The 27,794-nt window shown below is 41.3% G+C and overlaps 1 protein-coding gene and 8 non-coding genes across 9 annotated transcripts; 8 read left to right on the top strand and 1 right to left on the bottom strand.

Annotated features, from left to right (window-relative positions):
- The first annotated feature begins 1,124 nt into the window (after positions 1-1,124).
- trnat-agu (transfer RNA threonine (anticodon AGU)) lies at positions 1,125-1,198 on the top strand. Its single transcript has one exon. It is a non-coding gene; the product is annotated as a tRNA-Thr (tRNA).
- An 872-nt stretch (positions 1,199-2,070) lies between these two features.
- Positions 2,071-2,144, top strand: trnat-agu (transfer RNA threonine (anticodon AGU)). The gene has a single exon. It is a non-coding gene; the product is annotated as a tRNA-Thr (tRNA).
- Positions 2,145-2,825: 681 nt separating this feature from the next.
- trnat-agu (transfer RNA threonine (anticodon AGU)) lies at positions 2,826-2,899 on the top strand. Its single transcript has one exon. It is a non-coding gene; the product is annotated as a tRNA-Thr (tRNA).
- A 2,282-nt stretch (positions 2,900-5,181) lies between these two features.
- On the top strand, positions 5,182-5,255 carry trnat-agu (transfer RNA threonine (anticodon AGU)). The gene has a single exon. It is a non-coding gene; the product is annotated as a tRNA-Thr (tRNA).
- An 882-nt stretch (positions 5,256-6,137) lies between these two features.
- On the top strand, positions 6,138-6,211 carry trnat-agu (transfer RNA threonine (anticodon AGU)). The gene has a single exon. It is a non-coding gene; the product is annotated as a tRNA-Thr (tRNA).
- A 681-nt stretch (positions 6,212-6,892) lies between these two features.
- On the top strand, positions 6,893-6,966 carry trnat-agu (transfer RNA threonine (anticodon AGU)). Its single transcript has one exon. It is a non-coding gene; the product is annotated as a tRNA-Thr (tRNA).
- Positions 6,967-9,246: 2,280 nt separating this feature from the next.
- On the top strand, positions 9,247-9,320 carry trnat-agu (transfer RNA threonine (anticodon AGU)). The gene has a single exon. It is a non-coding gene; the product is annotated as a tRNA-Thr (tRNA).
- A 584-nt stretch (positions 9,321-9,904) lies between these two features.
- On the top strand, positions 9,905-9,978 carry trnat-agu (transfer RNA threonine (anticodon AGU)). Its single transcript has one exon. It is a non-coding gene; the product is annotated as a tRNA-Thr (tRNA).
- Positions 9,979-12,690: 2,712 nt separating this feature from the next.
- Positions 12,691-27,662, bottom strand: kpna4 (karyopherin alpha 4 (importin alpha 3)). The gene is made up of 17 exons (XM_053651389.1): positions 27,319-27,662; positions 23,600-23,644; positions 22,594-22,683; positions 22,439-22,468; positions 22,032-22,084; positions 20,720-20,815; positions 20,481-20,566; positions 19,520-19,606; positions 18,820-18,989; positions 18,669-18,713; positions 18,373-18,504; positions 17,850-17,978; positions 17,112-17,216; positions 16,836-16,907; positions 16,119-16,281; positions 14,897-14,991; positions 12,691-14,630 (listed from the first exon to the last, which is right to left on the bottom strand). Exons 1-17 carry the CDS (start codon positions 27,385-27,387, stop codon positions 14,532-14,534), a joined length of 1,566 nt encoding a protein of 521 aa, XP_053507364.1. The 5' UTR covers positions 27,388-27,662; the 3' UTR covers positions 12,691-14,531.
- Between the last annotated feature and the right edge of the window lie 132 nt (positions 27,663-27,794).

Raw genomic sequence — 27,794 nt, 5'->3', positions numbered from 1 at the left:
TTAATTAGAGAGAAAAAACTAGCACCCTGGTATAACGATCAAACGCGTACCTTAAAACAGACCACTCGACAATTAGAACGTAAATGGCGTCAAAACAAATTGGTTGTATTTCAAACAGCATGGAAGGAGAGCCTACTGAACTATAGAAAATCTCTTAGCGATGCTAGAAAAGTCTCTCTCTCCACCTTAATAGGAGATGACAAAAACAATTCGAGATTTCTATTCAAAACGGTAGCAAAATTAACTAGGAATAAAACCACTACAGAAAAAAGCACTCAATCATTACATAGCAGCGAAGATTTCATGAAATTTTTCATTGGTAAGATTGAAAATATTAGATGTGAAATTCAGGCTATTAAATTAAAACCAGACAGTATTATAACTAACCCTATAGATGATAATATAGCAATAGCAAATCAATGTTTAGAATGTTTTACTCTTCTTAGAGAGACCGAACTAGTTTCATTAATCTGTTCAGCGAATTCATCAACTTGCATACTAGATCCTGTACCTACATGTTTCTTTAAACAGATTTGTCCTGGAGTAATTGAAACACTTTTAAATATAATCAATTCTTCCCTTAGCACTGGCTATTTACCTAAATCACTTAAATTAGCAGTTATTAAACCCCTGATTAAAAAACCTGACCTTGACCCCTCTCAACTGTCCAGCTATAGACCTAGATCAAATCTCCCCTTCACCTCCAAGATCTTAGAAAAAGTTGTAGCACAGCAGCTATGCTCGTACTTACATAGGAACAACATTCATGAAATGTATCAGTCAGGATTTAGACCTCATCATAGCACAGAGACAGCGTTAGTTAAAGTAGTAAATGACCTACTGTCCTTTGATCAGGGTTGTGTCTCGCTGCTTGTGTTACTTGACCTTAGTGTAGCTTTTGATACTATACATCATACTATTCTCCTTGGTAGAGTGGAAAATGTTGAGGACCATTAAGGGAATGGTCCTCTCCTGGCTCAGGTCTTATCTGACCAATCATTATCAGTTCGTAGATGTAAATGGAGACTTCTCCACGCATACCGAGGTTAAAATTGGTGTTCCACAAGGTTCTGTTTTAGACCCACTGCTTTTTATTTTATGTATGCTAGCCCTACAACACTTGTGGCACTGTGGCTTAGTTGGTTAAAGGACCTGCCTAGTAAACAGGAGATCCTGGGTTCAAATCCCAGCAGTGCCTTTAAAAGCATGTCTCTTCATGCAGTCTGATTCTCTTTGGAAGATTAGTAAGTACTAGGACTAATAGTCAATGTAGACCTGCATGTCAAAGATGAGAAAGGTAATAAATACACTGCAAGTCTGTCAACTCCTTAGGTTTGATCAGGAACAATGAATGTTTAAGTAAAAAACACACGTTGTCTAAATTCAGCAATGAGACAAAATACTGGTTGGTTGCAGTGCACCTGATGAGCAATGTCACAGCAGGTCTAGCTATTGCAATTGTCCAAGGTTTTCCTTTCCCATTTAACTTCAGCAATTTATGTTAATCCCTGTAGAAGATAAAACATGTGGTAACATAACTAGTCTGGTCAGAGGTACAGTGGAAAAGAGAGATGGCCATCCAAGAATACTGTTGCTGTGGCTTAGTTGGTTAATGTTCCTGTGAAATAAACAAGGGATCCTGGGTTTCAATATCAGCAGTGTCTCTGAAGCCAGGTCTCTTCAGGCAAGTCAAAGAACGGGCACAGTAGGTCTGTAAAGACTAATCCAAAATGGCCAATGTCCCTGCATTACGTTCACACTAAGTTCAGCAATGTGATATCAAGAAATCTTGGGTACAAATCTTTCTGAAGTTTTTTTCTCTCTCTGGAATAATAAGCACATTTTCTGTAAGCACTAGGACTAGTCCAAAACAGCAGTTGTCCACACAAAACTGCACGCTGATGAAGTTGGGACGGACAATAAAGGTAAGTTGACCGAGTCTGTTCTAAGTATTCGGACTAGTACAGAATGGCTGATTTAAATTTAAAAGTAAATTGTAAGTATTAGGATTAATCCAAGTTGGCTGACTCCCATGCTGAACTCCCTGATGTCCAACCATTTGCTTGACATGGCGCTGTGGCTTAGTTGGTTAAAGCGCCTGTCTAGTAAACAGGAGATCCTGGGTTCAAATCCCAGCAGTGCCTTGAAAAGTGTTCAGACAGACTCTTTTTCCCTGGATGAACAGGCACACTTGGCCTAGACCAAAATAGCCAAAGGTCATGCAAAACTGCCTACTGTGTAACTTCAGGGATGTTGGAAATACTAGTTGCCCTAATGCTCCATGTCACTGCAGGTCTTGCTGTTCAAATGGGCCTAGGGTTTTTTTTTCTTAAGACAACATTCACATGCATCCTGACTGCAACTCCATCACTGAAAAGGAAAAACATTTGGTAAAGCAGAAGACTAGTCTGGTCAGAGGTATATTGTGGGGGGGGGGGAGTAAGAGCTCATTGAGCAACACTGCGCTTTCAAACACATTGTATTATCTGGTGTTACTCATGCTGTCTAAACTCAGCAGTGTGTGGGGGAGGGGACTGTTGCCTCAATGCACTGCAGATCTTACTGGCTTCAAATCCAGCTTCCAATACTAGTAGGGTGTATCTGTATCGTCAAAGCAGTTGGTTGTCTCTGGAAGAACGGGAACTAAGACTAATCCAAGATGGCCAATGCCCATGCAGAACTGCCTGATGTCCAAGTTCAGAAATGTAATAAAATGCAAGTGTGTCAACTCCTTTCTAAGTATTAAGTTTAATCAACCATGAGTAATGTGGAACTGGTATGGTTAGAGGTGCAGTGGAAAGACATGCTAGCCAAGTGACACTTGTGGCACTGTGGCTTAGTTGGTTAAAGTGCCTGTCTAGTAAACAGGAGATCCTGGGCTCAAATCCCAGCAGTGCCTTTAAAAGCATGTCTCTTCATGCAGTGTTCATTCTCTTTGGAAGGACAGTAAGGATTAGTAAGTGCTAGGACTAATAGTCAATGTAGACCTGCGTGTCAAAGATGAGAAAGGTAATAAATACACTGCAAGTCTGTCAACTCCTTGGTCTTGATCAGGAACAATGAACGTTTAAGTAAAAAACACACGTTGTCTAAATTCAGCAATGAGACAAAATATGGGTTTGCTGCAGTGCACCTGATGAGCAATGTCACAGCAGGTCTTGCTATTGCAATTGTCCAAGGTTTTCCTTTCCCATTTAACTTCAGCAATTTATGTTAATCCCTGTAGAGGATAAAACATGTGGTAACATAACTAGTCTGGTCAGAGGTAGAGTGGAAAAGAGAGATGGCCATCCAAGAATACTGTTGCTGTGGCTTAGTTGGTTAATGTTCCTGTGAAATAAACAAGTCAAAGAACGGGCACAGTAGGTCTGTAAAAACTAATCCAAAATGGCCAATGTCCCTGCATTACGTTCACACTAAGTTCAGCAATGTGATATCAAGAAATCTTGGGTACAAATCTTTCTGAAGTTTTTTTTTCTCTCTGGAATAATAAGCACATTTTCTGTAAGCACTAGGACTAGTCCAAAACAGCAGTTGTCCACACAAAACTGCACGCTGATGAAGTTGGGACGGACAATAAAGGTCAAACTATTCATAAACATGGAATTAGCTTCCACTGTTATGCTGATGATGCACAGATGTATGTTTCAGCAAAGCCAGAGGACAGACAACAGCTTAGTAAAGTTGAGGAATGTGTAAAGGACATTAGACGTTGGATGCTAACTAACTTCCTTTTACTTAATTCTGATAAGACAGAATTACTTGTATTAGGACCACGTGTAGCTAGAAGTAAGCTTTCTGATCACAGTTACTCTGGATGGACTTTCTGTTTCATCATGTGCAGCAGTAAAAGACCTTGGTGTGATTATTGACTCCAGCCTATCATTTGATGCTCATGTAGATAATATTACTAGGATAGCCTTCTTTCATCTCAGAAATATTTCTAAGATAAGAAATATATTGTCACTGCATGATGCAGAAATATTAGTTCATGCTTTCGTCACCTCTAGACTAGATTACTGTAATGCCTTACTGTCTTGGTGTTCCAGTAGGATCATAAACAAACTCCAGTTAGTATAAAATGCAGCTGCTAGAGTCCTTACTAGAACCAGAAGATACGACCATATCACCCCGATCTTATCTACACTGCATTGGCTCCCAGTGAAATCTCGCATTGATTATAAAATACTATTATTAACTTATAAAGCACTAAATGGTCTCGCGCCACAGTATCCAAGAGACTTTTTGGTTTTCTATGATCCACCACGCCTACTTAGATCAAAAGGCGCAGGCTATCTGACGGTACCTCGAATAGTGAAGGCTACAGCAGGGGGACGAGCTTTCTCTTATAGAGCCCCACAGTTATGGAACAGTCTTCCCATTAGTGTTCGGGACTCAGACACAGTCTCAGTGTTTAAGTCTAGGCTTAAAACGTATTTGTTTACTCAAGCCTACCCTGACTAGACTTTCCGTTACGCTAAGCACAGTCCTAATAATCTTTTCTCTCCCTCTCTCCTTCTGTCGAGCCACACACGATTTTATGGAGATACTAGAGATCCTGATCCTCTCTGCTCTCCGGACCTGCCTGATCCGTTTCGGATGTCCTACCTCTGGATGGAGCTCTCATCTACTCCAATTCCAGATTGCTGAGACTACGGCTGCTTCTAAGGCCAAACAGTCTTCATATAAATCCATAATGAACTTTTTCACACCCAGATGAGGATGGGTTCCCTTCTGAGTCTGGTTCCTCTCAAGGTTTCTTCCTCTTAACATCTTAGGGAGTTTTTCCTCGCCACCGTCACCACCGGCTCGCTCAATTGGGATAAATTTGCACTTTTAATATCTGTATACCGTGTTGATATTTCTGTAAAGCTGCTTTGAGATAATGTCTATTGTAAAAAGTGCTATACAAATAAAATTGAATTGAATTGAATCATTGAGCAACACTGCACTTTCAAACACATTGTATTGTGTGATGTTACTCATGCTGTCTAAACTCAGCAAGGGGGGGGGGGATTGTTGTCTCAATGCACTGCAGGTCTTACTGGCTTCAAATCCAGCTTCAAATACTAGTAGGGTGTATCTGTATCTTCAAAGCAGTTAGTTTTCTCTGGAAGAACAGGAACTAAGACTAATGGTTAGAGGTGCAGTGGAAAGACATGCTAGCCATCCAACACTTGTGGCACTGTGGCTTAGTTGGTTAAAGTACCTGTCTAGTAAACAGGAGATCCTGGGTTCAAATCCCAGCAGTGCCTTTAAAAGCATGTCTCTTCATGCAGTCCCATTCTCTTTGGAAGAACAGTAAGGATTAGTAAGTGCTAGGACTAATAGTCAATGTAGACCTGCATGTCAAAGATGAGAAAGGTAATAAATACACTGCAAGTCTGTCAACTCCTTAGGTTTGATCAGGAACAATGAATGTTTAAGTAAAAAACACACGTTGTCTAAATTCAGCAATGAGACAAAATACCGGTTGGCTGCAGTGCACCCGATGAGCAATGTCACAGCAGGTCTAGCTATTGCAATTGTCCAAGGTTTTCCTTTCCCATTTAACTTCAGCAATTTATGTTAATCCCTGTAGAGGATAAAACATGTGGTAACATAACTAGTCTGGTCAGAGGTAGAGTGGAAAAGAGAGATGGCCATCCAAGAATACTGTTGCTGTGGCTTAGTTGGTTAATGTTCCTGTGAAATAAACAAGGGATCCGGGGTTTCAATATCAGCAGTGTCTCTGAAGCCAGGTCTCTTCAGGCAAGTCAAAGAACGGGCACAGTAGGTCTGTAAAGACTAATCCAAAATGGCCAATGTCCCTGCATTACGTTCACACTAAGTTCAGCAATGTGATATCAAGAAATCTTGGGTACAAATCTTTCTGAAGTTTTTTTCTCTCTCTGGAATAATAAGCACATTTTCTGTAAGCACTAGGACTAGTCCAAAACAGCAGTTGTCCACACAAAACTGCACGCTGATGAAGTTGGGATGGACAATAAAGGTAAGTTGACCGAGTCTGTTCTAAGTATTCGGACTAGTACAGAATGGCTGATTTAAATTTAAAAGTAAATTGGAAGTATTAGGATTAAGCCAAGTTGGCTGACTCCCATGCTGAACTCCCTGATGTCCAACCATTTGCTTGACATGGCACTGTGGCTTAGTTGGTTAACGTGCCTGCCTAGTAAACAGGAGATCCTGGGTTCAAATCCCAGCAGTGCCTTGAAAAGTGTTCAGACAGACTCTTTTTCTCTGGATGAACAGGCACACTTGGCCTAGACCGAAATAGCCAAAGGTCATGCAAAACTGCCTACTGTGTAACTTCAGGGATGTTGGAAATACTAGTTGCCCTAACGCTCCATGTCACTGCAGGTCTTGCTGTTCAAATGGGCCTAGGGTTTTTTTTTTTCTTAAGACAACAATCACATGCATCCTGACTGCAACTCCATCACTGAAAAGGAAAAACATTTGGTAAAGCAGAAGACTAGTCTGGTCAGAGGTATATTGTGGGGGGAAAAGTAAGAGCTCATTGAGCAACACTGCGCTTTCAAACACATTGTATTATCTGGTGTTACTCATGCTGTCTAAACTCAGCAGTGTGTGGGGGAGGGGATTGTTGCCTCAATGCACTGCAGGTCTTACTGGCTTCAAATCCAGCTTCAAATACTAGTAGGGTGTATCTGTATCGTCAAAGCAGTTGGTTGTCCCTGGAAGAACAGGAACTAAGACTAATCCAAGATGGCCAATGCCCATGCAGAACTGCCTGATGTCCAAGTTCAGAAATGTAATAAAATGCAAGTGTGTCAACTCCTTTCTAAGTATTAAGTTTAATCAAGTGTGAGTAATGTGGAACTGGTATGGTTAGAGGTACAGTGGAAAGGTATGCTAGTCAACCAACACTTGTGGCACTGTGGCTTAGTTGGTTAAAGTGCCTGTCTAGTAAACAGGAGATCCTGGGTTCAAATCCCAGCAGTGCCTTTAAAAGCATGACTCTTCATGCAGTCTCATTCTCTTTGGAAGGACAGTAAGGATTAGTAAGTGCTAGGACTAATAGTCAATGTAGACCTGCGTGTCAAAGATGAGAAAGGTAATAAATACACTGCAAGTCTGTCAACTCCTTGGTCTTGATCAGGAACAATGAATGTTTAAGTAAAAAACACACGTTGTCTAAATTCAGCAATGAGACAAAATATGGGTTTGCTGCAGTGCACCCGATGAGCAATGTCACAGCAGGTCTAGCTATTGCAATTGTCCAAGGTTTTCCTTTCCCATTTAACTTCAGCAATTTATGTTAATCCCTGTAGAGGATAAAACATGTGGTAACATAACTAGTCTGGTCAGAGGTAGAGTGGAAAAGAGAGATGGCCATCCAAGAATACTGTTGCTGTGGCTTAGTTGGTTAATGTTCCTGTGAAATAAACAAGTCAAAGAACGGGCACAGTAGGTCTGTAAAAACTAATCCAAAATGGCCAATGTCCCTGCATTACGTTCACACTAAGTTCAGCAATGTGATATCAAGAAATCTTGGGTACAAATCTTTCTGAAGTTTTTTTTTCTCTCTGGAATAATAAGCACATTTTCTGTAAGCACTAGGACTAGTCCAAAACAGCAGTTGTCCACACAAAACTGCACGCTGATGAAGTTGGGACGGACAATAAAGGTCAAACTATTCATAAACATGGAATTAGCTTCCACTGTTATGCTGATGATGCACAGATGTATGTTTCAGCAAAGCCAGAGGACAGACAACAGCTTAGTAAAGTTGAGGAATGTGTAAAGGACATTAGACGTTGGATGCTAACTAACTTCCTTTTACTTAATTCTGATAAGACAGAAGTACTTGTATTAGGACCACGTGTAGCTAGAAGTAAGCTTTCTGATCACAGTTACTCTGGATGGACTTTCTGTTTCATCATGTGCAGCAGTAAAAGACCTTGGTGTGATTATTGACTCCAGCCTATCATTTGATGCTCATGTAGATAATATTACTAGGATAGCCTTCTTTCATCTCAGAAATATTTCTAAGATAAGAAATATATTGTCACTGCATGATGCAGAAATATTAGTTCATGCTTTCGTCACCTCTAGACTAGATTACTGTAATGCCTTACTGTCTTGGTGTTCCAGTAGGATCATAAACAAACTCCAGTTAGTCCAGAATGCAGCTGCTAGAGTCCTTACTAGAACCAGAAGATACGACCATATCACCCCGATCTTATCTACACTGCATTGGCTCCCAGTGAAATCTCGCATTGATTATAAAATACTATTATTAACTTATAAAGCACTAAATGGTCTCGCGCCACAGTATCCAAGAGACTTTTTGGTTTTCTATGATCCACCACGCCTACTTAGATCAAAAGGCGCAGGCTATCTGACGGTACCTCGAATAGTGAAGGCTACAGCAGGGGGAATAGCTTTCTCTTATAGAGCCCCACAGTTATGGAACAGTCTTCCTATTAGTGTTCGGGACTCAGACACAGTCTCAGTGTTTAAGTCTAGGCTTAAAACGTATTTGTTTACTCAAGCCTACCCTGACTAGACTTTCCATTACGCTAAGCACAGTCCTAATAATCTTTTCTCTCCCTCTCTCCTTCTGTCGAGCCACACACGATTTTATGGAGATACTAGAGATCCTGATCCTCTCTGCTCTCCGGACCTGCCTGATCCGTTTCGGATGTCCTACCTCTGGATGGAGCTCTCATCTACTCCAATTCCAGATTGCTGAGACTACGGCTGCTTCTAAGGCCAAACAGTCTTCATATAAATCCATAATGAACTTTTTCACACCCAGATGAGGATGGGTTCCCTTCTGAGTCTGGTTCCTCTCAAGGTTTCTTCCTCTTAACATCTTAGGGAGTTTTTCCTCGCCACCGTCACCACCGGCTCGCTCAATTGGGATAAATTTGCACTTTTAATATCTGTATACCGTGTTGATATTTCTGCAAAGCTGCTTTGAGATAATGTCTATTGTAAAAAGTGCTATACAAATAAAATTGAATTGAATCATTGAGCAACACTGCACTTTCAAACACATTGTATTGTGTGATGTTACTCATGCTGTCTAAACTCAGCAGTGTGTGGGGGAGGGGATTGTTGTCTCAACGCACTGCAGGTCTTACTGGCTTCAAATCCAGCTTCAAATACTAGTAGGGTGTATCTGTATCTTCAAAGCAGTTAGTTTTCTCTGGAAGAACAGGAACTAAGACTAATGGTTAGAGGTGCAGTGGAAAGACATGCTAGCCATCCAACACTTGTGGCACTGTGGCTTAGTTGGTTAAAGTGCCTGTCTAGTAAACAGGAGCTCCTGGGTTCAAATCCCAGCAGTGCCTTTAAAACCATGTCTCTTCATGCAGTGTTCATTCTCTTTGGAAGAACAGTAAGGATTAGTAAATACTAGGACTAATAGTCAATGTAGACCTGCATGTCAAAGATGAGAAAGGTAATAAATACACTGCAAGTCTGTCAACTCCTTAGGTTTGATCAGGAACAATGAATGTTTAAGTGAAAAACACACGTCTAAATTCAGCAATGTGACAAAATACCGGTTGGCTGCAGTGCACCCGATGAGCAATGTCACAGCAGGTCTAGCTATTGCAATTGTCCAAGGATTTCCTTTCCCATTTAACTTCAGCAATTTATGTTAATCCCTGTAGAGGATAAAACATGTGGTAACATAACTAGTCTGGTCAGAGGTACAGTGGAAAAGAGAGATGGCCATCCAAGAATACTGTTGCTGTGGCTTAGTTGGTTAATGTTCCTGTGAAATAAACAAGGGATCCTGGGTTCAGAAATGTAATAAAATGCAAGTCTGTCAACTCCTTTCTAAGTAATTAAGTTTAGTCAAGCATGAGTAATGTGGAACTGGTATGGTTAGAGGTGCAGTGGAAAGGTATGCTGGTCATCCAACAATTGTGGTGCTGTGGCTTAGTTGGTTAAAGCACCTGCCTAGTAAACAGGAGATCCTGGGTTCAAATCCCAGCGGTACCTTTGAACAGTGTGTCTGTTCAGACAGATGCTCTCTTTCTCTAGATGAACAGGCACACTAGGCCTAGTCCAAAATAGCTGAAGGTCATGCACATCTGCCTAGTGTGTAACTTCAGGGATGTTGGAAATACAAGTTGCCCTAACACTGAATGTCTGCCATTCAAATGGGCCTAGGGTCTTTCCTTTAAAGACAAAATTCATGTTATTTAGTCAGCGTCATTGTGTCTGGAAGAATGGGCTCACAGGTAGTATTCCAAAATAGCCAATGGCCGTGGAAAATTACTAGCCCGCCCAGTGCGCCATATCACTGCTGAACTTGCCCTTCAAATGGTCCTAGGAGTTCAATTTCAAAACAACATTCATATGCATCTTGAATGCAACTCCATCACTGAAAACTGGTGGCAACATGGAAAACTAGTCTGGCTAGCGGTATTGGGGGGAAGCGGTATTGGGGGGGAAGAGACAGCCACTAAAGCAACTAGGTTCTGTGGTTTGAGACTGGGTTCAAGCCCCAGCAGTTCCTTGTGTGAAAGTGTTTGCTTGCAGACAGATTCTCTTTAAAAATACGCACACAGGTACTAGATCCCAAACGATGAACAGCCATCCAAGTTCTTTTTATCCACAAGTTCTTTTGCTGTGGAAGTATGGACACACTTTGTACATGTTAGCCCTAGTACAAAATGGCCAGTGCTCATATGCAAAACTGAATGCTGTCTAACTTCAGTACAGTGAAAAATAGTCACCCAGCTGTCACACTGCAGGTGTTGCTGCTCTTAATTTTATTTTCCCAACGCAACATATGAACCCTGATGCAACTTTTTCGCTGAAGAGGACAAACAGGTGGCAACATAGAAAACTAGCCTGATCAGAGGCAGTTAAAAAAGAAATAACTCACTAGAGTATGGAACTGTGGCTTAGCTGGTTAAATCCCAGGTTCAAATATTAGCAGTAATTTGTACATTTTGTGGCTTCAGGCAGACTCTCGGAAAGAAATGCCTTGTAAAAACACAACGTTTTAATAAATATGCAGCTATATATGATCCCCCCCACCCCCAGTTCCGAGATGGCAGAACCATCTCAATGCCATGGAATGAACTTTTTTTTGTAATGGGTATTTACTTTTGTTTGAATGCTTGTATTACAAGCCAGCAACATCAATATAAAAATGACAAAGGTCACTCCCTACAGAGTATTGCATTATCTGGAATTGTTTTTTTCATTGTGGACTAAAATTTTTGAAACCGAGTGGAAATGCTTGCGTAGCCGTCACGTTGACCAATAAGTGAAGATGGGGGGGGGACTTGAAGGGATATTTGAGTCGCTATTACAAAGGGTTCCCAGTAAAAACCTTTCCCGAAACACTCACTTCAAATCCCTGATGGTATCCCAGAGGGGGACAACCATAGAACCTTACAGAGATAGCAATTTAACTTTTTTTTTTTTTTTTTTTTAAGAACACATTCCAGCAAACTTTTTCATAGTTTTAAAATGCAATGGTCATTTCAATTCCCCTTGAGATTGGAAACTCCCATATGAAGGGACATTCTAATATTTTATCAGCTCACGTTACGATTATATGAGCTCTCGGAGATTAAAGAGATTCAAGAAGTACCTCTCAAAAGGGCTTAATGAAGATCGAAGTGGAAAGTGGACCCCAAGAGCCTTAATACAGCTAATGGCAGTGCTCGGACCCAAACTAATCCTGATAACCATTTCTGTGTGGAACTATCTGTAGTTGTCACTCACCTTCTGTTGCTGCGGATTGTCAGACATTGACAACTTAAAGATTTTCAATCTCCACCCTCCAAAAAATAATAATAAAAAAATTAACTGGTTACACCCCAGTCTCACCCTTGCTTCAGTGGATTATTTGATCTGGACACTGTAGAGTTGTACCCAAGACCAAGAACTGCTTCTGTAATTATAAAGATTTCCCTGGACACTTATTCACAACCTGCTCATACTGAACATCCTTTCAAACACATTTGTACACTAAACTACACTATACTATACTATAAATAACTCACTCAGTGTCATACAGGAGAAGCTGGTTTCTCTTCAGCGTTCATCCTCATGTCGTCTCCTTGCCCGTCACCTCAGGCTCACTCATTAGGGATCTAAACCTACATCAGGATTTCCATAAACCTGTTTTATGACAATATCTATTGTTAAAGCATTATACAAGTAAAATTGAATTGAAAATGTTTTAACCATTAACACATTTCCACTATTCAGCCCCCCAAAAATTTAATAACACAATAAACATGGTTTCAATATTTATTTCATGAAAGAAACTTAGCCTGTAGTCGTATGGTCAACAGGTTAAGCATATCATCTAATTTCAATGTTTTCCTGGCCTTTGAAACCACAACTTTGCCAATGCTGCATATTTGAAGAATGCTGCACATATATCCTATGTCCTACAGAAGGTTATGACCACAAGTAAGAGTAATCCATCTCTACAGTGTTGTGAAACTTCGACACAAACAAAATAAAATAAAATTAAAAAAAAGGGACCTAAAAGGGAATAAGGACAATATTGTGCACTCGAGAACACCACTGTTTTGTTCATGCGGGGTTTTTTTTCTTCCCTCCTTTTACTTGTGCTCTAGAAAGAAGGCACCGGACGACAGTCTGCGAGACACCAGAGACTTCAGGAAGCTGGAGCATCACGCTACGCAAATCATTTTTTCCCCAGAAAGAACACCCCAAAATAAGAGGCAGGTCATTTATTTCAAATCATTGAAACTATTGTGAAGCATTACACCTCTAATGTGGCTTGACATTAATTAGGACTATCTACATATACATATATAAAAAAAAAAAAGGAAAAAAAAAAGATTGTATTTGTATTATGCATATAGTTTGATGGGACAGGCATATCAGTCCTAAATCTGCAACTCATCACACACTGCCCTCAGTGTGTACGCAAAACAGGTTCGACTGAATCAGATCAGGTGGGTACTGAGAAGTGAGTACAAAGGAGGCATGGGAGGGGTTAAATATGTAAAAAGTTTACAAATAAAATAAAATAAAGGGGGGGGAGAAAGTAATGTGTCAACAGAAGTAAAAAACAAAAATAACAAAACTACGCTGCATTTCAGTACATGTAAAGATTGAATTTTTCGTGACTTTACATAAAATGGCCTTATTTCTCCATTTATTACCACCACAAAAGGTGTGAGGGCTCTACTGGGAACCTACAAGAAGAAAAATAAAAAGAACAAATATCATGCAGAAGAGTTATACAGAGTATTGAAAGGTAAGAATGGGTGATTGCAACGGATTTTTTTTTTCTCTCTCCCAAAAAGGCAAAACTACAGTGGTACTCGTATCGAGGGATCGTAAGGGTTAAACTGCAGTTCTACACAAGCACTGAAAATATATTCAGAAGCTAAAATAAAAAGGTAAAACACTGGAGACTAAAAGCAAACCCCAAAAGCTACGGAGTGCATCTTTTTTTTTTCTTTTTTTTTTTTTTTTAAACACGACGGCCCTCCGTTTCTTCACTTAAGAGCCTAGTCCAGTGTCATTTAAAAAAAAAAATAAATGAAAGAGAAAGAAAAGAAACCTGATGTCTTTCTCATTTTTAAATCATTGCTGTTGCTTTGAAATTTTTTATTCTTGAAGTTTTTTTTTCCTTTTCTGATCAGACGCTTCTTCTTTGCTGTTTACTTCTTTTTTTTTCTTCCTTTATTCGATTTTTCCAGACTACTTTGTATTAACGCTCCTTTCAGTATTTCGATGGTGACTCTCCACATGCGTCCACATTCAGTCCTGCTCGACACACACTTCAGTCAGTCACACACGCGCTCTCTCTCTCTCTCACACATACACACACACGCGCACACACACACCCATTCTTCTGCTCACTTTGCACACGGAGCGCAGTCGAAGAATGACATGCGCTGAAAGTTAGAGATTTCGGAGGTAAGCTCCGCATCCTCGGCCCCGGGTCCATACATTCATACGCAAAAACGGCTCACTCGCACACACCTCTCACAGCGGGGGCCCATTGTGGGGAGGGGAGACGCCAACCGGTAGGACACCTCCCGCTGCTCAGTTCCTTTTTTGTTTGTTTGTTTGTTTGTATATTCTTGTTCAGAGGTTTTGTCTGTTTTCTTGTGTCATTTCCTCCAATTGCTCAGGTTGCGACATCTTGTTTCTCCCCGTGGTTTGTTTTGCGCCGATTTGCTTTTGTCGTCGTTTGGTAGACACGTCCTGATATTTGTGTGACATTTCGCGAAATGTTCTCTGAACGCATTCGGTGTAGATGGTTGTGTTTTGTTTTTTTGCAACATTTAGTAGCCCACTCATTCTCACTCGCACCCACTCGCCGTCACAAACTTCATTTGGACTGGATTCACGCCAGGATGCCAAACGAAATCCACACAATTTCTCTTGGATTAGATGCAGCCATGGATCCCATGAGCTAAGCACAATGGATCTAATTTCTCACATTCGCGCGCTTCTCTTTCTCTCCTAATTAAATTTTTTTTTTGTACATGTTAGAGTGCTGCATCGCAAACAAATCTCCAGATTTCATCTCGCCCCTTCTAGAACTGGAATCCCTCTGCTGGCACGTTGGTTGATGAATTAAATCCGTACGTTCCACCTTGGATGGCCTCTGGAACCAGACTCGAGTCCTCATCGATCTGAGGGGACATGAATGACAACTCTGTTACCCAACCCTTAGCTCCTTTAATGAGTGACGGTAAAAGACCTATTTGAGGACGGATTAATATCTGATGCCTCTGATAAGCCTAGTCGAGGACATCGTGAAATAATCAGGTCCGTGAATAACTAATGTTAAATAACCCATAAAAAAACCCAGTGCGCACGTACTGAACACCGAATCCCACATGCATTATGAAGAACGCTCGTGCCTTTCAGGTGACTAAAAGCAAAAATGAAACCTTACATCATCAGACGAGAAGAACTGATCGATGATTTCGTAAGCCAGTTTGTAGATGTCCTCGTTCTCATGATTCTGTAGCTGTTCGATTTTTTCCAATCCTAAGCAAGAGAGCAAAGATGGAAGATCAACAACAACTCAATGTTTCAAACGCTGTATATTCATCAATCAAGGCTGAAACAGAAATCAGATAGAACTTTTTAAAACGATGGATAAAATCAATCTAAAGTCAAAATGCACAAGATCATTACCCCCCGGGAAAAAAACAAACAAACAAAAAAACGACAACTTTAAAATGTTGCTTTTAATCATGGCTTCAAATTCACTGCACCTGATATAAGTATTGGCACACTTGCAGGTCAATAAACCGGCCATTTTCAGTAGCAAGTAAACAATTTACAGCACTGTACCACAGCGGGAAATAAAATGTAGGCTTTGCACGGGTCATTCCACAACCAATTTACATGTTTACGTGGTTCGACTTCTTTCTGACGCTTCTGACGGTTATTAAACACTCGCCTGGCAATGCCGTTTCTACGATTACAAAACAGTCACATAAAGGAATAAAAGACGTGGATGTTTTAGGAAAATAATCAACAACAGAGTGTTGGGACGTTGCCCGACGCAAAGCAGAGTCACTGTTACCACTGTGAAGAGGATTCTTTTCTTTTACGGCATATCCTGAAGTGTTTCATTTCCCCTTTCACCCATCGGTTTAGCTGCATTTACAGTCCATGAAACAAATTAGTTCCCATTACCACTTGTGTTACGATGACTAAACAAGCATTTGCTCACAAGGATCTTTTTTCTCCTCGCTCTTTAAGGAAGTAACACGTGAAAAGACATGACCGTGGTAGAAAACTTGCTGACTTAGACAAGGCGCCAACACTGAAGAGACCATCCATAAAATGTTACGGTTAAACACATCTCCTTACAGAAAGCTTCAAATCATGGATTATATATCTTTTGCTTTGCGAAATAAACCCCCCCCCATCCGCTTATTATTAGTCTTACATAATAAGGAGTGTTCATCATACAAGTCCCTGTCGAAGTCACTACAGGAACAATAATGTAGTAGAATGAGCGCATTAATCTAAACCTTGCAGTCAGAATTACAATCAGAGATGCTATAGAGGTGATATAGAAAAGTCGTCATCATCTGATGAATCAGATTCGAGATTTGAACCGTGATACGTAGGGGTCCAAAACAAACCTATTTACTCCTCACCTCCACACTCTTCGATCAAGTTGGCGATGGTCTCTGCCTCTTCGTCAGCCATTTTCAGAATATTGCTCAGTCCATCCAGAACCACCTGCACCACCTGAGCATCCTTGACTGTCAGTAGGTTACAGAAGGGTGGAATGACCTGTTGCTGGATCAGGTACGCCACCTAGAGAACGAGATTGACGATGCATCACCGAAGCTAAAATCGCTCTTCTTTACAGTACCGACGTAAAACATGCATAATACTGCCAAAGGTTTGCAGACACCTGACCATCACACCTAAACATGCATGCAGAACGTCCCGGACCAGATTTAATCTTCCTTTGCAGTTATAATAACCTCCACTCTTTTGGGAAGGCTTTCCAGTAGATTTTGTTGCATGTCTGTGGGCATCTGCTCATTCAGAAAAAAGAGTTCCAGTTCATCCCAAAAGGTTTTCAAGTGGGGTTGAGGTCAGGGATCTGTGGTGCAAGCCACTCATGTTCTTTCCTTTTTCACAAACAGTGTGTCCGTGGAGCTCGCTTTGTGTACATGCTTGGGTCTCTTAGTTCCAGTGAAGGGAAATTATGACGCCACAGCATAATACAAAAACATACTATACAATCGTGCGCTTCCAACTTCGTGGCAACAGTTTGAGGAAGTACCATATATAGTCAGGTGTCCACATACTTTTGACCACAGAGTGTATATGTTTAGCATAAACAATTGGCAGTGGCTTACCTGGTCTTTTCTGCCACTGATTGTGAGGTTACTGATGGCCCAAGCTGCCTCTTTCTGAGTGCCGAAATCTCCCTGCAACAGTGAATCACAAATTAGACCTTTAAAACTCTTTAAAATCATCAATGCACATAAAATAAAATCCAAAATGGACGCATGCATTTCTTTCTAAAAGAAAATACCATTTTTAATATTTTTGGAAAAAAGTTACTAGGCCACAGAGTTAATGGTTGTTGAATATACAACAAAAAAAAGCCAAATGAATAGAGATACAGGCACCTTGTCGAGCAGAAGGATGATCATGGGCACCAGACTGGCATCAATAACTGCCTGGACCTGCTGCTGGTTCCCAGCTGTGATATTGGACAGGAACCACACTGCCTCCTGCAAGAGACATTAAAATACAGGATTTTTATTCAATTAATGAATCATTCGTCCTGTATGAGCGTCAGACATTTGGAAGGATAGTATTGGATCAGACTGCAGGAAGCTGTGGGAGGAGCCACAACCCCTGAGCGAGACGGCGGCATTCTGAAAAGCTGTGGATGGGAGCGGTTTTGAGGCTTTAATCATCGGCCCGATCACGGTACAGCCTCTGTTTTGAGTGATGAGCCTCAGATGCACTCCTTTTTCTGCAAAGACTCCGTGGTCTTGAGCACTCCCAGTCCATCAGCTGAACAATCCACACACACACGCAAGCACACCACTAGACCCCCACCCCACCTTTTAAACACTTCCTAAATGAACTGTCCTATTGTGAACCAGAACACTAACCCTAATAGTCAAAGTCTAGATCTAGATCTAAGCCTTGTTCCTTGGTAGATCTTCGTCCAGGGTGTCGACGACTTCTTCCGTGGCCCGTGTTTTAAAGCTACGCAAAATCAAAAACCATTCACACACAAAGTGCCAAGTCTCCATTATCATCATTTCCAATACAAGATCTGCAAATTTAATCGCCTCTATGCAAATATGTATTCAGATATAACCTAATAATAAAAAATGACTGTGGGTGTATACCTTGTTGATTTTTTCCTTGGGGTGTGTGAGCAAGGCAGGGAAGTGGCTCAGGGCGTCACAGTTCAGCACCACCTGTGTTTGTTCGTCTGTGCCGGTCACAATGTTCCCCACTGCACGCAGTGCTGCAGTCTAGAAAAGCAAAAACCCAGCCTTATGAAAACGTTTAGACTCATAAACAAACAATTCCGCTTTTCCAAAACAACTGCATATTTTCCTGCAAGGCTTTTTTGCATGTCAGATTCACGGTCACTGTTTATTCCATTTTCTCGGCAAAATGACGAGCTGCGTTTTATTCCGTCTTCTAAACCCCTTGAGAAAGTAAGGAAACGATTATTTACAGCTGATATTGAATAAGTGAGAGCAGGAACAAAATTTCTCGCTTTCATGGGTGTTCCACAAAGTTAACCTAGAATATTTTAATGACGTGTCGCTCGTTAACCCAAGATGTATTAAACCCTGTGATAAGGGTCACAAGTACACTGATGCAGCAACAAATCGCTTCTTTGTTAAGATAAGAACTCACCTGAACTTTGACCTCCTGGTGGCTAAGGAGAGGCACCAGGTGAGGAACAATGCCAGAGTCTATGACCATCTGGATCTGTTCGTTGCCAGCGTCAGTCAGATAAGACAGAGCCCACACCGTGTCCACCAGGATCTGCCCGATCACAACAACAACACACCCTAAGTTACACCTGGCTTACAGAACCACGCACAAAGTGGGGTGTATACATGTTCACACAAACACGTACAACCAGACAAAAAGACGAGAAATGCTTGGCATATGGACTTTTCTGTGATGTCTTGTGAGACAGAACTTACATTGACATCTGTGTGATGAATCAGGACACACAGGGCAGGCAGGATCTGTGTAAATATAGAAAATAATGAATACATAACCAGGGCATTAAAAACTTATTAAAACATGGATTTAAAGACTATGACCGACTGTCTACAGTCACCTCACACATACCTCCTGGATAGTCTCCATGGGTGGAGGCGGATCCTTGTGACGGCACAGGTTAACCATGACCCAGGTGACATTGCGCAGGAAGGTGATCGGGATGGAGGGGCTGATGAAGGACAGCAGGGGCTTGACGACGCCGAGGCTGATCACATAGTCCCTGCACTGCGGACCATCACCTAGGAGAGCACAACACCTGAATCGACTCGCTGGTGCTTACCAACACACATTCCTTGAAAATGTTGAAAAACTTGTGCCTAACTGCCAGGTTTAACCAGCAGCATCTGTATGATCATGACTTATTGTTAAGTGCTTACTATTTGCCTCAAAAGCACGCTGAACTATATGATTTATATCTATATATAAGGCTAGCTCCAAGAGCCTTCAGTGACAAAATAATATTAGGCAAGGTTACAAGTTACTACGTTGAAGCAATATTTGAAGCTTCTAAATGCTAACAACGATCAAGACTACTTCTCGTACTGTTAATATGAAGTGTAACCCTTTTGTGCTTCATTCGAGTTTCTCATACAAACAAACTGTTTGCCACAGAAAGCAGAACAGAATTCCTTAATCTGTTTAACTAAAAGCAACAAGCCCATATATCATTTATTCTGAAAGCATTTTCCCCCAACGGCATGCAAAACTCATCAGCCATCAGTCTCTTCTTGCGCTCTCTCAGACACGTGATGGTGAACCAGCGACTTACCGATGATATTGCCCAAAGCCCAGACAGCTTGCTCACACACATTCTGGTGGGGAGACTGGAGCAGCCTTAGGAACAGGGGAACTGCATCTGCACAAGCAGAGAGAGACAGAGAGGGAGAGAGAGAGAGAGAGAGAGAGAGAGAGAGAGAGTGAGAATATGACAGCATGACTCAGATATTTCAGTCTCTCTCAGTGATGACTCATATCAGTCAAACATTCTAGAGAACATGCGGTCTCTCTAAATTCCCAAGACCGGCCAGGGTTGCTTTCTGAATGCTGATAATTCAGTCTTGATAACTAAATCTGAACTGTGGTCTGTTATCAACCCCCCCCCCCCACAAAAAAAAAAAAGAGGCATATGGGCCATTTATCTAGTCACCTTTCTGAATGATTTTTTTGGCTCATCTTCCCAAGTTGGTCAATTCTCCTGTCTCTCCTCGCTTACAAACTGGTGAGGGTAAAGGCTAACATATGCTTCCTCTGAGATGCCAGCCAAATTCATCCTTTCAAGCTGCTGCTCGTGCTGTTTCAAACAGCACTATCTACGCTTGCTCGCATACGCGAGCTCGCATCACAGACGGCCATGATTGGCTATCCTTCCCATGCAGACAGTGCGGCCAAATTTACACTCCCTTGGCTCCGGCGTACGGATTCAAACTTTCACCCCCTCACATACTGTACAGGTCAAAGACGTTTCTGTCACACCGCTCAGGAGACGCGATACCTCACTGAACAAGAAAACATCCTTCTATACATCCCTGCTGGCTGCAACCCAATCCGTTGATTTAGAATCGCACTGCAACTCTCAGACTCTGCATTATTAACCCTGCACTTATCCGTTAATGTATTGTAACAAAAAATACAGATTTCATTTAACAAACCGAACGTAAGAGTGTTTAAACACAAACTGCATGTCATTAATACAAATAAAACGTAATGCACGGCACATAGAAAACACTTACTGGACTGAACCACTGCCTGCGTTTGCTCCGAGGTCCCTGAAGCGATGTTGGTCAAAGCCCAGGCTGCCTCGAACTGCAGAGATGGACTTCAGAACAAAAAGGAAAAGTGTGTTTTTTTTTTTTTAAAAAAAGTAAAAAAAAACAACAAAAAAAAAACAACAAACAAAAAAAAGACTCTTGATTTTCCAAAATGGCAATATATACTCAAAAATAAATAAAAGAGCAAAACTTAGTCTTACTTGTCATCTCTATCCAAGCAGTGCACAAGAATAGGCAGAATACCAGACTTGATCAAATCATCTATGGGAGGGTTGCGGTCACTCGACAGCAATTTCCTAGGGAGGAAGTGTAAAATATTGTGAAACTGCAAAGAAACATTTGCAAACAGACACACTTTATTAAGTGTGTACTCTACTAAGGCTTATTTACTCAAATGCACCACTGACAATATAATTTAACGCCAATACAAATAGCAAACCAGATCAGTGAGGTTATGCTTCAAACGGAATTTCAACGCCGCCTATGTCATCAGGGGTTGACGAATCACGAGCAGATCGGTTTTTCGTTAAGACTGCTTCAACAACATTTTTCGAACTTATCCAACAATCAGAGAAGGGAAAAACTTTAGCGAAGGCAAACATCTCATTTGAAATTAGTTTGCTTAAAAGATAAGATGCCAAGGCTACCCTCTTCCGATTCCTGCCACCTGACGCACATGCGTGAGGACAGTGTAGACGCGAGCAGGAACTATTTTGGCTAGAAATATTAATGATGTTGGAGGATCTTCCCAGAATCTGGAATATTAAAAGATGTGGATAAAGCTTGGTGAAAACGAAGACGCTAGTCGGACTAGGAACAAAGTCTTTACTCGTAGCTGAAATGTGAGGTTAAAACTTGTCCGAGGCCACAAACACAACAGGATAAAAACCAACAAGTATGTTAAAGTATTGAAACCCAGGTAAGCAGAACATTGGCCTAGGCAGCACAATCTGCAAAATGAATAAATGAATGAATGGACAGTCCCGTGCACTGTTTTGTTAACCAGCGTTTTCGTGTGATTGTTTCCGCCAAAAATGCTTGATTCTGCTGTGGCTTTTTTCCCCCTCAAAATATTTCATTTCTTCGTTGTTGAGAACTACTTGAATCGGTGAACTTGCAATTGCACGGCCTTTCCCGGTGATTTTGTTGGTAAACGACTCCTCTGAGCTGTGCTCACGTTTGAAGCACGTGATTCAAAAAAGGGCTTTAGCTGAATGCGCATCGTGATGACGTCACATGACGCGCCTTCACCCAAATCTGCTGTAATTTTGAGACGTGGCAAGTTCCTTCTAATATTGCTCGATTTTGCGGTCGCAAAATCCTGCAGGGACCGATCGGAGCCTTCACTTGCTCAGTGCACTAGCTAATGAACATGAGACTTGTCCACCACAGTCATACCTTGAGTCTAAACACATGCTCGCACAGCAATATCTGGGGAGGATCTGACATTCCAAAGGCTGCTTTGAAAATCAGCACACAAACAGCACTCGAGTGCCTCATCAGATATCTCACCTGGCAGCCTGCACTGCACTCAGCTGAATGCCCTGGTTGTCACTGGTGGCATTCTGGAATAGACATTAAGAGAAAAGACATCAGCGCAAAAAAAAAAAAATTGGATTCAATAACATGAGTCACATTAAGAGACACCGAAATACATTACCTGTACGCATTTGAGCAAAAATACAGGCAACATGCTTAATTAGAAGTCTGGACAATTGCACTTGCGTACTACAATAACGCTGTAGCTAATTAGCTCCATGAACTACTGAATGTACCACAAGACGACAGTGTACAGTCAAATATTCACTTTAATGTGTTGGATTAAAGCAGAAGAGAGTCTATACATATTGCGTGTGTGTGCATGTGTGTGTGTGTATATATATATTATATTGCATTCTTGTAAATAAGTAAGCACTTACTTGGACGATTGCCTCCAATGAGGTGTTTTGCTGAAAAGAAAATCAGGAAACAGGATAAAGCCACCACTCACACGGAACCATGCTTATTTACATTCAAAAAGTACAAATTATCAGTACTTAAGATGACAAAGAGAAGGATTTAAACAAGCATTTACCGTCCTGAAATCTCCATCGACATCAGAGTCGTCACAGATGTCCTCATGCGGCACGTTCCTCCTCTTCAAGAGGTGCTCGTCCCTCTTATTCTACGACCAGACAAAGTGCGCACAATCAGATACGCTCAGTGGTATTTTTCCTTGACCGAAATCTTCAAAAGAATCTTATCGTGTTAGTTAAGCATGTGCTATCGTTATATTTGCATAATACATATTGCATATATAAATTTCCATTCTTCCAAGATATCTGGTTCTGCATTTCAGTTTTAACGCTACACTGTTAAAAAGATCACTCGGTCAGACGGATGCTTGTTTTTTTTTTTTAATTCAGAAGGACGACAAAGCCTCAGGAGAGAGAGAAAGAGAGAGAAACACACGCAATGCTCCCTCAGATATGCCCAAAATAAAGATCTTTAGATTACAGCTGTCCTTGTGCTGCCTTCCAGGATAAACAAGATCATGGCAGCACAAAAATGCTGCTGACCTAGACAGCCTCTTCACCAAATCAACAAAGCAGGAGAGCCGATATTTAAACCCTGCCGACTGCAGTACCCGTGTACGAGTACTGAATGTTGCCGTTTATATCAAAAAGACTTTGAACTCTCGACACTGACTGGTCAGAAGGTGTTCGTTCGTTTTCTAGAACGGCAGCGCCGACAGTAGTGCCGGCTGAAAGGCAAATCACAGCTTTATATTAAACGTGTCTGTCCTAATGTGTTATCGTTTCTGTAGTAACAACTTACACTGGAACTCGTACGATGCACGCTCGATTGCAGAGGTATAAGAGGACTAAGGCACTTTGGGACATTCTGTTATGAGAAAACAATCAACCTCAGGGTGGTAACAGGGTTGCATCCCACCACTCTGTCGTCGATTATTTTCCTGCAACATCATGACCGGCTGTGTTTCATTCCTCGACTAGTGTAAGCCATTAGATTTAATGAAATCCAGAAGCAAAGGGGGAAAAAAAAAGAAAAAAGAAAATGCTTTGGTGACTCAGAATTACCTTTCTCAGTTCGACGACCACCTCTGTGCGCTGTCTTCTCATCGTCTGTGAAAGACACCGAGATCAATTTCAAAAGATTTAACAATAAAAAATTAAAAAAATGTTAAAAAGAGGGAAAGATTAGTGTTTCAATATGAAAATATATCCAAATGTCGGAATCTTGTTCTGTGGACAGAAATGTTTTAGCACAAACACAATCGTTTCATTACTACATGAAGCTTTAAACTTTTTAATTATTATTTTTCATTTTACTGCAATTGTCCCACTTATACCTGGCCAAAGCAGGACGAGCACATCATCATCAGCACCGATATGCGGTGATTATTTTAAACTGCAATCAGCAGGGTATGAGGAGTACATCAACGACATATCAAGCGTGCGAACAGAAAACAGTGACGAGACTCTGCTGACATTTGCAGCATGTTCTGGCGCTCGAAACCCTGATTTCTGGCCCTCGCGGCACGCTGCGCAATGTGTGCGCTGAAGATCATTTTAAGCCAAGACTTGCCTTCGAATAAGCCTAAAGAGACAGATGGTAGATCTGTGCAACGGATTTTATTAACCAAATACTCATACCCCGCTTATTCCATCATCTCCATCTAAAATATCTGCTCCGATAAAACAATTTGCGTAATAATGCTTATTTTAAGACATGAAGGTTAATCTCGATAGCCTTCATCAATGTAAGGCATGGTTCAAGGCCATATTTAGTTTCAACTAGCTTGCAACTAGTACATGTGCAAATAAACAACTGATGTACGGTTCTTCTGTATTTTCCCAGCCATTTTTTAAAATAAAAAGAACATCCTGAACTTTAGATTGATTTTCCCTAAACGATAAAGCAAGTAATACTTTGACTTTTTCAGCGTGTTTGGCGAGGTTTTGAAGGTGACGGAAAGAGGCAGCGTCCGCACGCAACAGTAAGACGAGCTGTGAACATCCGCTTTGTGTGTGAGCAAGCACGAAAGAGAAACGTCAACCTCATCTCAGTTCTCACTCAAGGGACAGCACCATAAACAAATTCAAAAACATCGCCTGAAATCATGACATTCCTAACAGTTTCAGGGCGACACTTTGATACGATCACGTTTCTGGGCTGACGAGGACGCGTCCCATTCGCAAATCTAATCTACTCCACTGATTTTAAACTTTGTAGGAAACAAAAAGATTCTGCAAGTGGTTTAACCCCAACTGACAACTGCAGGTTTCACCGCCACCCCCATGAAGGTGCTAACTGTTAAGTCACAGTTATCACCTATTTGGTGACAAAACAGGTGTCAATGTCGGAGAAGGTGCGCAGCAACGTGTCCTAATCCAGAAGACCCCTCCCGCGCATGGTTGAAAATAAAAAGGCCGAAAACTGGGACATTGTGTCCTAGTTTGTTTGCTTCATGTGGGCTCAAAAATGAGTGGATAAGCGAGGCCTGAAACCTTCTTCCCCAACGTGCCTTGAGAGTCATCTCGACATAACTGTTTCAAAACGAGCAAGTCAGAGTTATCGTGTGTTGAGGTGTGTGAACGGTTTACCAATAGCGTTCAAGATACACCATGTCGGCGCCGTATCGAAAACAAACCCTTAACGAACCAGCAAAATACAGGGTTCCGTTTCTCTACATCATTTCTCACCAACACTTACATTCATGCCTGTCAAAGATAAGTATCATAGGTGACAAGATCCTGTGTGTTTTTAACCGCCACAGGGCCATCACCAGGTGTGAGGAATGGCAGGTGTATAATTAATAGATCAGAGTCAGCTACATATTATGATAGTTCTTAAAATATTATGTACACACACTATAATTATATACACACACACATATATACATACATATATATGTATGTGTGTATATATATATATATGCGCCCTGATGATGTAAAGACCGAATCTCATTCTCAATCAGTTCGAGATAACTGGACATTCTGTAAAACATTACTGCATTAAAATATATAAGGAAGCATGAGTTTATAGGCTTGCAGAAGTGAAGTGCGTATGCAGAGAAACTCTTAGTAGGATGTCTCGATAAGTGGGACTCCAGCACAGAACAGCCCCGAGATGGTAAAACTCTCCTCAGAAAAGTTCGCGTCACACCGCCCCAAATTTGCACAAATTCCACCCTACTCAAAACGAATGAGCGGCGTCCTCCTTTGCTCTCGAGCCGAGGGACACGCTGATATACATTCGTGCTGAGACTCTAGAGCAATACCCATCACTGTTAGTGTTCGTGGGGGCGGGACATGAATGTTCTAGAGAGTATTTAATTGGACGAACACAAGACTAGTACGGGATGAGTCATCAAAAATAATAATAATAAAAGTTTTCCTGGAAGTGCCGAACTATAAAATGAAAATGAGAATACATATTAACACATCGATATATTTTGAAAAGATATACTGTGGCACTGGTGTCTATAGCACTTAAATGAAGGTACAAAAGACTCAAACATCGGGGGCACTTTTACACACACGGACATCCTGTTCTCAAAAAAGAAAGAAAGAAAAACGACTGAAATTTAGTCAGGATTTTTGAACATGCGGTCAATATTAACCAGCCTGGTTCTTGGAGCATTACCAGAAAGAGAGTCGCGTCAGTAATTTCTTCATCCAGGACACATTAATGTTAGCGAAGTGACGCTACAGTCCAAACACAGGCTGTAGAACTATCTAGAATTAACGTTACCGAAGGCTAAAACTGTTTAAAACGGTTTTTGTTTTTACCCACCCGGTAAAATCATGCACATTTTGTCGAATATAACGGTTTTTTTTTCTTGTTTAAACGCTAACCAGGATGCCTAGTTATCTGCAATACAAAGCCATTACCAATGCGGTAGCTAGCTAACCAGTTAGCTAACCAGGTTAGCTAGTCAGTCGTATTTGGAAGGCGCTAACACGCTGTATATCTTTATTATTATTATTAAATACAATAGGTTATTGTGTCAAAACATTTAATTTCGTTCATTTGAGACCAACTATGTTAGGGCTGTAGCTAACTAGCGAGCTAGCACATATGTTTTACATAATCCTTTGCTGAGGCGTAACTGGGCTACATTGCTAGCCTGGGCCATTCAGCTAGCTACCGTTAGCTATTCCTGGCTGATTATTCTAGGCCAAAAGAATGTGAAATGCTAAGCGGACCTAACGGAAACTTTAGACATTTTTATACTTGAATGTTACTCCAGTTAGGACAAAATATAGCTTTTAGAAGAAAAAAATATCGTTCTCAACATATAGACAACGAATCTTATTTGAGTTAAATACCAAATGATTAACACACCAACCAACGTTGGGAGCTAGCATGCTAAATCTAGCTAATCAGAACGAACTGTAAAACCAAATCCAAACCCGTAAATTACACGACCGTGTTATATATTATACTACAATACAGCACTAGTACAGAATAGGTAACTAGTTAATGGTTACTTTCCCGCACGTACTAAGATTTAGTGCGTTAGAGCGCGGGCTTGGAGCTGCGGCTCACGCCGGGGCGTAGAGGGAAGGGCAACTTGCTAACTAGCACACATATTTCACGTGAATCACTCGGTTTCTAACTTTATTACGCGTTATAATATTTTCGCGAGGAAACACGTGGCTGCGAAAACGAGCACAAATTCCGAGGTGACCCGCTGTAAAAGCGAAAATCCACTATAATTGCGAACGACGTCACAGCGGAACCCGTAGTCACAGAATAGCGCAATACCGCCGGAAAAACCCCGTCTCCTTACCTCCAAATCGCGACCTTTATTTTTGAAATTTTTCAACCGCTGGTTGTCCAACTTCTCGTTATCGTTCATGTTTGCGGATATATAGCTATGGATTCAGATGAAAATACCGAAATTCCTTTCGACTATCTTTCTCGCAGGCTGTTCACTATGGCTCAGCTAACCACCGGACTAATTTTTTTTTCTGCTAGCAAGTAATGGCCTCGCGTTGCATGATGGGAATGCCGGTGGTATGGGTGCAGTCAAGCCTGTGGGCTGTGTCCCGTTCACTTCACTTCACTTCGACTGACATCCAAATGCCTTCCTATTGGATAATTAACCTACTACATAGGGCACACGAAGGCATTGAGCTATACCCCAGGTAGTGAGCAGAACTAGGGAGTCGGGAGTCATTTGGAATTGGACCTTTATCTAAAGGGAGATGACCCAAAGGCGAAAAAACAGGGGGCCCTCAGAGGGTCGGGAATAAATTTGTAGAA

The sequence above is a fragment of the Ictalurus furcatus genome, chromosome 20, assembly GCF_023375685.1.
Source record: "Ictalurus furcatus strain D&B chromosome 20, Billie_1.0, whole genome shotgun sequence".
Taxonomy (NCBI): domain Eukaryota; kingdom Metazoa; phylum Chordata; class Actinopteri; order Siluriformes; family Ictaluridae; genus Ictalurus; species Ictalurus furcatus.
The sequence above is the reverse complement of the archived record's forward strand: the minus strand, read 5'-3'. Positions and strand labels throughout refer to the sequence as shown.

Bases quoted from the DNA above. Each gene is read 5' to 3' on its own strand.
- kpna4 (XM_053651389.1), bottom strand. From the start codon at position 27,387: ATGAACGATAACGAGAAGTTGGACAACCAGCGGTTGAAAAATTTCAAA. The intron at 18,505-18,668 runs GTAAGTTCTGTC...GTGATCGGGCAG, and splicing joins TTCATCACACAGATGTCAAT to ATCCTGGTGGACACGGTGTG. The intron at 17,217-17,849 runs GTATACACCCAC...TGTCTCTTGCAG, and splicing joins CCAAGGAAAAAATCAACAAG to GAGGCAGTGTGGTTCCTGTC.